The 10,105-nt window shown below is 40.5% G+C and overlaps 3 protein-coding genes across 7 annotated transcripts in view; 2 read left to right on the top strand and 1 right to left on the bottom strand.

Moving 5' to 3' along the window:
* Positions 1-10,105, top strand: part of LOC123976543 (zinc finger protein 436-like) — a 161,196-nt gene that overhangs the window by 103,162 nt on the left and 47,929 nt on the right. The gene's annotated exons all lie outside the window — the stretch shown is intronic.
* Positions 1,246-3,061, bottom strand: LOC123976599 (cartilage acidic protein 1-like). Its single transcript, XM_046058904.1, has 4 exons — positions 2,804-3,061; positions 1,859-2,064; positions 1,526-1,722; positions 1,246-1,418 (listed from the first exon to the last, which is right to left on the bottom strand). Exons 2-4 carry the CDS (start codon positions 2,053-2,055, stop codon positions 1,261-1,263), a joined length of 552 nt encoding a protein of 183 aa, XP_045914860.1. The 5' UTR covers positions 2,056-2,064; positions 2,804-3,061; the 3' UTR covers positions 1,246-1,260.
* r3hcc1l (R3H domain and coiled-coil containing 1-like) lies at positions 3,048-7,555 on the top strand. 4 transcript variants are annotated; one of them, XR_006826389.1, is made up of 8 exons: positions 3,048-3,340; positions 3,735-4,203; positions 4,398-4,588; positions 4,769-4,839; positions 5,009-5,104; positions 5,202-5,342; positions 5,436-5,526; positions 6,210-7,555. XR_006826389.1 is itself a non-coding variant. In XM_046058880.1 (7 exons), the coding sequence occupies exons 2-7, from the start codon at positions 3,748-3,750 to the stop codon at positions 6,260-6,262; spliced, it is 1,008 nt and encodes a 335-aa protein (XP_045914836.1). In that variant the 5' UTR covers positions 3,051-3,340; positions 3,735-3,747; the 3' UTR covers positions 6,263-7,555. The 4 variants fall into 4 exon arrangements, 2 of the variants coding, with proteins under 2 accessions (XP_045914836.1, XP_045914837.1); XR_006826388.1 differs by having other exon boundaries at positions 5,433-5,526; XM_046058880.1 differs by lacking the exon at positions 5,436-5,526 and having other exon boundaries at positions 3,051-3,340.

Genomic DNA, 10,105 nt, shown 5'->3' with positions numbered 1-10,105 from the left:
CAAGACCATTTTACACGCCTTCATCTCATCACGCCTGGATTATTGCAACAGCCTTTTCACCTGTTTAACCCAAAAATCTATTGATCGACTCCAGACTGAACTCAGCTGCCAGGCTTTTAACCAGAACAAAGAAATATGACCACATTACCTCTATTTTAGCTTCATTACACTGGCTCCCAGTATGTTTTAGAATTGACTTTAAAATTATATTGATCACTTTTAAAGCTCTTCATGGCCTCTCGCCTTGTTATATTTCTGACCTTTTAGTCCCATACACACCAGCACGTACCTTGAGATCCTCGGCAGAGGTCTGTTGTCTGTTCCAGAGTCTCGACTGAAAACTAAAGGGGACAGAGCGTTTGCTGTCAGGGCCCCGAGGCTCTGGAACAGCCTGCCCGAGGAAATCAGGTCGGCTGAGTCATTGAACTCTTTTAAGTCCCTTCTTAAAACATACTTTTATAGGAGAGCCTTTCCCGATCTTATTTGACTTTATTTTATCCCTTTTATTTTATTCTATTTTACTTATTTTATATTTATCTTAAACGTGTATTTTAGTCTTTTCAATGTTTTCTTGCTTTTATCTTGTATTGTTTTTGTATTATTGTCTTTTGGGTATTATGGTCTTTACACTTGTTAAAGCACTTTATAACTTGTTTTTGTAAAGTGCTCTACAAATAAAGATTATTATTATTATTATTATTATTATTATTATTATTATTATTATTATTATTATTATAGTGGCTCTGAGGATTTCATCTAGGGACAGAACAGCAGTCAGGATACCGTTGGCTACCACATGGAGGTCTGTGGGCCTGCCAAGTATATTCCTCCTTAGACCATCACTGACCCGCTGCCAAACCGGTCATGCTGGATGGTGTTACAGGGAGCATCATGTTCACGTCTCCAGACTCTTTCACGTCTGTCATATGTGGTTAGTGTGAACCTGCTCTCATCTGTAAAGAGAACGGAGCAGCAATGGCGGATGTCCAATTCCGGTGTTCTCTGGCGAATGCTAATCAAGCTGCACGTTGCTGGGCTGTGAGCACAGATACCACTAGAGGACATCGGGCTGTCACGCCACCCTCATGGAGTCTGCATCTGACAGTTTGGTTAGAACCATGCACACCAGTAGCCCGCTGGAGGTCATTCTGTAGGGCTCTCATGCTTCCTAACTGGACAGATTTATGTCTCTGAAGTTTAACTGACTTAATGTTATACAGTGATGATTAAGTGTTCCCTTATTTTTTTAACAGTGTAGGTTTACACAGTGTGTTTACTGACCTTCCTGTCAACACATGCAACTGAACGTCCTGCCATGCGATTAGCAACGCCGCGACGTACATTGAGCTCGTCGCTCAGAAGATCTTCAAAGCGACCATTTCGAAACTTGAAGAGCTTGTCTGAATAAGTTGCCCGTCCTGCATGAAAACCATCAGTTATCATGGGGGGGGGGGAATCATTCAGCTACCTGAAATTGCTTGCTGGGACAAACATTTTAAGCACATCATAAGAATGCACAATTTACCAGAGTAAGCATTGTTTGTGTTGAGGAAGTAGATCTCCTCACGGCCATCTCCATCCACATCACAGGCAGTAACTCCAATAGCGTTCCCTGCTCGGTCCCTCAGGGCGTAGTAAGGAGAGTTACTGTCATCAACAGCAATGTTTACCAGCCTCTTCTGAGTGCGATCATATTTCAGCACCAGGTTGGGGCCATTGTACCTATAGCAGAACATCACACAGGTTTGTATTGCACACACAGTTTTATATACAAATTTCTGAACACATGACACAGCTAACAGATGCATTCTGTCACGCCATCAGCAGTGCTTCTACCTTTAACCATTTTCCCACTCACCCTGCCACTACCACTTCCAGGTCACCATCACCATCCACGTCTGTTACAGCCATCCCATAGTTGAGCTGCGTGGGGTTGTGCAGACTGTCGGGGGGAAGCATCGTCTGTGTAACGACCTGAAGCATGGGCTCAGAGCTCTGGGAGTGGGACTGATGCCAGAGTCCAACCAGGAGGAGCAATAGACCTGAAATCCACATCACTGCAACCTGACGGAACACAGGGCTTGGTTATGCATTTTATTTAAATATGCCGAAGATGCAAAAATCTTCTGTATAAAGCAGACAAATATAATGTAAAGAGATACTGTATGTCCTGATGTGATAGACACCACATTAGTATCCTTCAGTAAAGCAAAAGTATACCTCAATCACAGGCAGAATTTTGTGTTAAATATACATCAGTTTTACATTAGTTGATCCATTTTTTCATGTGTCTCTTGTGAATCTCCCAACTTTATGAACATGCATTACTAAATTGCTGGATTGCTGGATGGCCCCAGTGATGAATAAACTGCTTTTTATTTTATTTTTACAGAACCTTCAAAACTGAGAATTACAATGGAGATGTAAAACTGTCCAAAAGATATATTACAAAAATAAAATAGAGAAGAAGTTAGAGTCTCCAAAAACAATAAAAACGAGTTGACAATATATTTAAGTAGGAGACGTCTATCCATCCAAATCAGCCAGTGAACACCATTGTGTTTTTCCCATTTTGAGAAAGTAATTATACATTTGAACACAAATCGTGTCTAGATGCTTCTGCATTAGAATCAACATTTCTGCAACCTGTGCCAGGTGAATTATACCGCTCTATTATTGATGAATTTCTGTTTTACTGATCATTTCTTGGATAATCGTTTGCTCACTGGTGCCTATAGGCTTCCTCACTGCTTGCTCCCAAGCACAGTGGCATGCAGACATTTCGTTAAAAACCTTACCTTACCTGACAGCTCTATCACTGTGTAGAGATGAAGATGATCTGGGTCGCTGCAGAGAAGTGAGTGCACTCGGCGCCGCTTATTATGTCATTTGGCAAATATTCTCCACCTTACACAACTTCAGCTTTTAAAATTTATGAAACAGCTTGTGTAACGCGTAAACAATTGACCAATAAGCGAAGACCTGTGGGACTTATTAGATTGTTGACCAATGGCCGGCCTGTGCTTCTGTGACCTATGCGAGAAGCGGAAGTCTGCTTTATTTTGAAGACGCTGCGAAACAAAAACATCACAGCGACGGCACAGAAATACATTTTAGAGACAGCACATTAATACTTCCTGCCAGGGTATAACTCGTGACCTATAATAACAATGAACATTCTCATAAAAATACAAAATTGACATTAAACAACCGTGCTGACCATCCAGAGTGGGTCTGCTGCAGCGCCATTCAAGAACACCATCTCCCAGAATGCTTTGCGTTGACCTCAGCTTGCGTCAATAGTGCGACGAAAATCTATTGCTAAACAAACCAAACACGGGTAAGCTGAAAGAGTATTAATTATCTTCTACAATTCTGTTTGAAATGGTTTGAATGAAAATAATTACTTTTTCATTTATATTGAGATTATCTTTACATTTGTATCCTCAATACACAAGTGTTACAACCTGAACGAGAGGAGGTTTAGCTGTAGCTAGCTAAATTGGTAAGCTAACTGTAGCTAACAGCAATGTCGTGGTTTAAATGTTTTTTGTTTAATTTTTAAACTGTTCTCCCGGATGAATTAACCAGTTGAAGTCATTGGAGTCAAAGATAATTCGTATTTTCTTTAAACCCATTCAAGAGTCGAGTAGAAATCGTCTAACGGTTAAGAAAGGCCCTTGATGTTTTCATTGCACTGCCTCTTCTTCTGTTTTCTTTCCTTTATGCTCCAGAGTTTTTAACAACATGGAGCTGGAACAGCCAAAAGAAGACAGTCCTCCAACACCCACACCTCAATCTCAGTCAAAAAGGCCAAGTCAGGCTCTTTACGCCCCCAAGCAACGAAATAGTGGCTCCAAAGATAAAGGTCAGAGTCAGGGAGAAGTCAAACCAAGACCCAGGCCTCGCTACACAGACAAGGCAAGAAAAAACGCCAAGAACAAGAACAACAAGACTGGAGCAGCTGATAAAGGAGCGCCAGTTGGAGGAGAAGATGGAGGTGACAGCAAGCCTGCTGTGAAAGAAGAGCAGGATGCAGATGTGCAGGTTAATGGCCACGCTGCAACCAATGAGGAGATGCTAGCAGATACTACCTCATGTCTGGAAGCAACATCCCTTCAGGACGAAAAGGGGGAAGAGGACAGTTGGGACACCTTGTTCAATGATGATGGAGATTGTCTGGATCCGCACCTGCTTGAAGAGGTGAGTGCTCGGTAGAGGTGATATTTAAAAAAAAACGTCACAATATTCCCCAAAGTTAACACTCTTTGCCAGTTTATGTGTACACATGGCTAAAAACTTAACTTAAAAGAAGTTATAATTCAGGCTTAATGCCCCTTATCCCTTTCCTTCTCGTCATTTCCTTCTTCTCACCACCTCTCCTCATCTGCTTCCAGCTGGCTGTGAATGAAGGTAGAAAGAAGGGATCAATCCAACAGCCCAGGTTTGATTACTACAACATGGACCAAGATGATGATGACGACGACATTGACCTCAGTGAGGATGAACTTTCTCACATTGTAGAGATCTACGACTTCCCTGCAGAGTTTAAGACAGAGGACCTTCTCAAGTTATTTCAGTGTTACCAGTATGTATAGTTAAACTTATTCATCAATATAATTTAGGTTTCTTGATATCTCTGTGAGTGCAGGATCCCTGGTGTATGTATTGCATCTGAGATCCACAAGAAGTGTCTGTGTCAGTTTTATCTTCCTTTGGTTTTTGTAACACCTTCTCTTCTTATTTATTCGTGACCTCTCACTTTCAGACAGAGAGGCTTTGACATCCAGTGGATTGATGACTCACATGCCCTGGGTCTCTTCTCAAGCCCCATAGCAGGTTTGTGAGCTCCAACTCTCACTGAAACTCGGTGTGAAGTGCTGAGCTATTTTATGGTTTTGTAAGAGGAAACATGTTTGAATCTCTCTTTGACATCATGTTACAAATGTGCTTTTTCAGTTCTATTCAAGTAATAAACCTTTTCAGTTTGCTTCTGTTCCCTTTTCAGCCCGTGAAGCTCTAAGATCCAAACATCCCCTGATGAAGTTGCGACCACTCTCCAAATCCTCCCCTGCTACAAAGGCCAAAGCCCGTAGCTGCTCAGGTACAAATACAGCCATCTGTAATTTCCATAATAAATCCACATTTAAAGACTAACATGATCTGTGTCCCTCTTTATTCTCCTCTCCTCCCATACCCAGACTACCTCCTTCCTGCTAAACAGAGACCTCAAACGAGTGCAGCGCTGGCTCGCCAGCTTGTGATCGGCGCCCTTGGTGTGAAGAGCAACATCACAAAGGAGCAGCGCGATGCAGAGAGGAGGAAACTCCAGGAGGCAAGAGGTACATTATTATTATTATTATTATTATTATTATTATTATTGTGTTCAGATTATGATTGAGGTGTTTAATGTGAAGATGTGCTGTGTTCAGCAGGCCTGCTCTCTCCCCTAGTAACCTATGTTTAAGAAGCAGACATGGGTCGGAAATACTGCAGAGTGGCCTGTTGCTACAGTGAATAATATGTGTGAGTGTCAAGCATGGTGTCATTAAGAAAGAACATGGGTTCCTTCTCAACCTTTCTTGAATGAATAAATACTGTATTAAGGACCCACAAAAGTCCTCATCGTCCTAGTTGTGGCATCACACATTTTCCACCACAAGTGGGAGCTGTTGTTATACTTTACAGAAGAATTTGAAACGTGTAGTTGCTAGTTGACACCAGCAGAAGTTGCTCTAGGTCCACTGCTGTGCAGATCATAGCAGGTCTATAATCAGTACAGCAACCATTTCCCTTCACAGATGGAACTTAAGTATATAGGCACAGAAAACCCCAAATGGCTGTTCACTGAGTCAGGAAGTCAGAGCCTTGAGTATAGAAAGCTAAAAAAAGGCCCTTTGTTCTTAGCATGGGTGAGATGCTGTGCTCTTTATTTAAGATTATAGCACGCACAGTGAATGTCAGTGCAGGAGTGCATCATGTGCTGAACATTGTGTCCTTGGCATGTGTGCCACGTATGGCTGTACCCAGAGATTAATTACATAAATACATATAGCCGGCTCTTCAGTCTGCCTCAGCGCTTCACTTCCCCTCATATGGCAAAGACAGTTATACAAATTTAGAGCAACAAACCACCAGAGTGATGTTTAGTTAAGTAGCTAAGGGCTTTTGCTGATTTATATGTCTTGTTTCTGTGATTTATCTTTCAGAACAAAAGCGCCTGGCAGCCAAACAGAAGGAAGATGCTTGGGATGGGAAGTGACTGCACAGAAAGCTACCCCCACCCCACCCACCGGCTTCTCCTGTTTGTTATTTTATTTCTTTCAACTGGCCACTCCTTCTTACCACTGTGCTTCCTAAAAATGGGTTCCCACCATTTTTTTCTTCTTTCTGCCACAGTCCTCCAGCTACTCTTACTGAACGTCTCATAATTCTACTGTCTGTCCATTTGCGTGCAGTGTTGCATCAAATGTGAGCGTCCTGCTACTGTTCCCTTACCTCAGCTCATACCTTGTCTGTGCAGGGACTGTTGCCTCTGTGTCACGGCCAGGGCTTACACAACCGGCTCACCTTTTTGTAGTGAAGCACTGAGTCTAATCATTTTAAAGGGTAACTACGGCTTCAAAATAATTATTTTTTTAATAGAGGCCACATGTATGTCTTTATATGGAATTTATTTTATGTTTTTAAAGATGACACAAGTGGATGCACCTGTTAATGTTAGAGCAGCAAAGCTTTCTATTAAAGGTCCTGTAATATTCAGTCATGCAATTCAGTAGATCATTATACTATGAAAACAATGTTGAGATTACACTTGAATTAAAAATGTTGCATTTTTTGGACATTTTGATGTTCACTTTTTAATTGTACCCGTGAGCTCTTATTAGTTCTTATTAAACATTTTCTGAAAAGCCTCCAGAGAAGCTGCCGCTGTTCTAGTCTAGTATTATGGCTGTTCTGTTTGTTAAAACCTACAGGAGAATGTATTGTGTTTTCAACGAGAGGAGCCCTGTTGTACAAGTAGTACTGATGATGATGATGATGATGGTCATTCTGAAGAGCAAATGACAGTTCAAATTAAAGAGAGCATTTTATTGTAGGGAGAAAATGTTGTGAAGACAGTGTCCATGTTCAAAAACAACCATGTGTCTGTCTAATAATGGAGGCAAAATTCTGTCCTTTAACAAAGTTACTTTTTTCACAACATGATTAACATCCATTTTACCTGGTGGTAGTACATGTGAAAACTTAAAAGTGGCAGATCACCGGCTTGTAAACTTGAATGAAACTGTTGAGCAGATATTGTATTTCAGTTGCATACATTTTAATTCAAGCTAAATTATTTTCATGAAATAAGTTAAAAGTTAAATGAAGTTTAAAAATGTATGATGGCATTTAAACTCCAACGCCCGTTTTGATTTTAAAACTGCTTTAGATTTAAAAAAATGTGCGGTGACCAATCTCAAAATGCTGTTTTTCTTTATTCCTGTAAAGTTGAGATTTTGGACTTGTAAAAAAAGACAATGTGTTTACTGAATTAAACATTTAACTTCAACCTCGGTTTCCTGATTCAGAGTTCAGTTTTCATAATTCAGCTTCTTGAAACGCATACATCCAGGCTCAGGACACCAGCTGCCTCTTCTGAGGCTTCACCCAGCCAACCACAGGCCATGTGGCGCAGTGTCTCCTCCACCTCGTCAGCTTATAGTTAAGTTGCATTTCCCCAGCTTGGAGAGAGGGCTGCAAGTTATTGAACTTTATATCAACTTCCAACTAAACTTTGCTGTTAACTTTTGGCCTCACTTGCTGCTACCTGTTAGAGGATATGTTAACATAATACAACAGGTTGCTGAGCCCATACAAGCTTTGAAAAGGTGATCATTCATATGTTGCTGGCACACATGATTTATTCAAGTATTTGTGTGAAATTCAACTCTACCACTACTTTATATCCAGATCATCAGGTTTGAAGTGCTGGACAGAAGGGCAGGACATAAATCAGGCAATATCAGTCTTAGAAATACTATTAAATAGAGTATGTCTAGACCTGCTCTATATGAAAAGTGCCCTGTGAACTTCTGTTGTGATTTGGTGCTATGTAAATAAAATTGGATTGAATTCAATGGTTTTTGTTTATGCCTGCTGTTAGACCATTATGGAATCTTTTATATAAAGTTGTCCCTCTTTTTATTTTGTTGCGATTTTTACTATTTACTGCTTTGCTTTAATGACACCCATTACACCTAAATGATCATGTGATTTGACTTATCCTCAAACTTATCCATTTAACATTTTACATATCACTGCTAAGAATTTGAAAAAGTTTTGGGAAAGCCAACAACAAAAAGATGCTGCATTCATTTTGTTTTGTGTTAGTCAGCTCTTTGTTTCAGTTTTTTGACGGATCACCAAAATCTGTTTTAATGACAAAAATGATTTGTCATCACTTAAGCTTTAACCCTTGGTGGATTTTGTCCTCTCTTTCTAGTGGCCGGATCACGTGCTCCTCTTAGTTATGATTTAGTAAACCCTGTCCTTGTTATTCAAGATCGCTGACGGGAGCGGGAAAGCGCGGAGGTTTGGAGCTACGTGGAGAGAGTGAACAAGCGGTGGCCGGAAAACATAGTAGGATCGAACATTGTTGGCGGATCTGCATAAACTGTACTGTGAATGTAACATCATGTCAAATAGTTCAGATGGGGATGAGATGGAGTGGATGATGTCCAGATCTGTAAGATTGAAAAGGGACTTGAGAGAGAGCGAGAGAGAGGGGGAAAAGTTGGTCAGAACATAGCGAGACCGGCGAGGGAAGTAATAACAAGAAACTGAGATCTAGCCAGAGTGAGAAACAGAAGCATGAGAATACGGAGAAAGTGCAAGGAAACGATTGGAAAGATATAATTGAGTTCAATCAGGATGGTGGACACTATCAATTAAACTTACCAAGGCGATTGAGAAGGAGATTGGCAAAATCAAATTTGCAAGATTTTTGAACAATAAACGAATACTGATACATTGGAGGCAAAGCAGTTGAGGCTACTAGACTAAAAAGCAAACGAGATTGATCATTAAAAGACACACTATCTGTGGTTGTGCAATTTGAGAGAACCCTCCCTAAGTCAGTCCAAATGGGATACATAAATTACAGCGTGAGAGAATACATCCCTCCCCCTATCAGATGCTATAAATGTCAAAGGATGGGGCACACAGCTCAGCAGTGCAAAGGAAAGCTAAGGTGTGCTAGAAGTGGGGGCCAGCACGAGTATGGGAAATGTGAAAAGGATGCAAAGATTAAATGTTGTAACTGTGGAGGAGAGCATAGTGCTGCATTTGGTGGATGTGAAGTGCAAAGAGAAGCCAGAGAAGCCCAAAAGGTGAAGATATTGAACAAAGTATCATATGCAGAAGCTCTAAAGAAAGTAAGAGAAACAGGATCAAATAACAAAAACTCCAGTGGAATTGTCCAAAGAAACATAACACCAGTTAATCAGACACAAAGCCAGATTCCAGCTCACACACAGAATGGTTGCGAGCATAAATGTAAAGTTGACGATGATACGTTGATAGTGAAAAAAGTGAACTTTGTGGGTTTCATATGTCACACCATCAATGTTGCATCCCAGTTGAAAAAGAAAAGTGACAGAATTAAGGCTATTGTAGAAGCAGCAGGAAAGCTTCTTGATATGAAAGATATCAAAGCAGATCAAATACATGCATTGTTGACGCTAACTGAAAATGGAAATACACAAACAGAGGGTTAGGACGCTTATAATGGTTCTTCACATACTACAGTGGAACGCAAGAAGTCTTATAGCTAATGGTCAAGAATTCAAAAAGTACATTCATGAATTACAGTGGGGGAAAAAAGTATTTGACCCCTTGCTGATTTTGCAGGTTTGCCCACTTACAAAGAATGCAACAATCTATAATTTTAATCATATGTACATTCTAACAGTGAAAGACAGAATCCCAAAGAAAATTCCAGAAAATCACATCATATGAATTTATTAAAATTGATAACCATCTGATGAGGAAAAACAAGTATTTGACCCCCTGGACAAACAGCATGTTAATATTTTGTAGAAAAGCCATTATTGGCCAGCAC

The sequence above is a fragment of the Micropterus dolomieu genome, linkage group LG09 (assembly GCF_021292245.1).
Source record: "Micropterus dolomieu isolate WLL.071019.BEF.003 ecotype Adirondacks linkage group LG09, ASM2129224v1, whole genome shotgun sequence".
Classification (NCBI taxonomy): domain Eukaryota; kingdom Metazoa; phylum Chordata; class Actinopteri; order Centrarchiformes; family Centrarchidae; genus Micropterus; species Micropterus dolomieu.
The sequence above is the reverse complement of the archived record's forward strand: the minus strand, read 5'-3'. Positions and strand labels throughout refer to the sequence as shown.

Bases quoted from the DNA above. Each gene is read 5' to 3' on its own strand.
- LOC123976599 (XM_046058904.1), bottom strand. From the start codon at position 2,055: ATGTGGATTTCAGGTCTATTGCTCCTCCTGGTTGGACTCTGGCATCAG. The intron at 1,723-1,858 runs GTGAGTGGGAAA...GTTCTGCTATAG, and splicing joins CTGGAAGTGGTAGTGGCAGG to GTACAATGGCCCCAACCTGG. The intron at 1,419-1,525 runs GTAAATTGTGCA...GTTTTCATGCAG, and splicing joins CACAAACAATGCTTACTCTG to GACGGGCAACTTATTCAGAC.
- r3hcc1l (XM_046058880.1), top strand. From the start codon at position 3,748: ATGGAGCTGGAACAGCCAAAAGAAGACAGTCCTCCAACACCCACACCT. The intron at 4,204-4,397 runs GTGAGTGCTCGG...ATCTGCTTCCAG, and splicing joins ATCCGCACCTGCTTGAAGAG to CTGGCTGTGAATGAAGGTAG. The intron at 4,589-4,768 runs GTATGTATAGTT...TCTCACTTTCAG, and splicing joins AAGTTATTTCAGTGTTACCA to ACAGAGAGGCTTTGACATCC.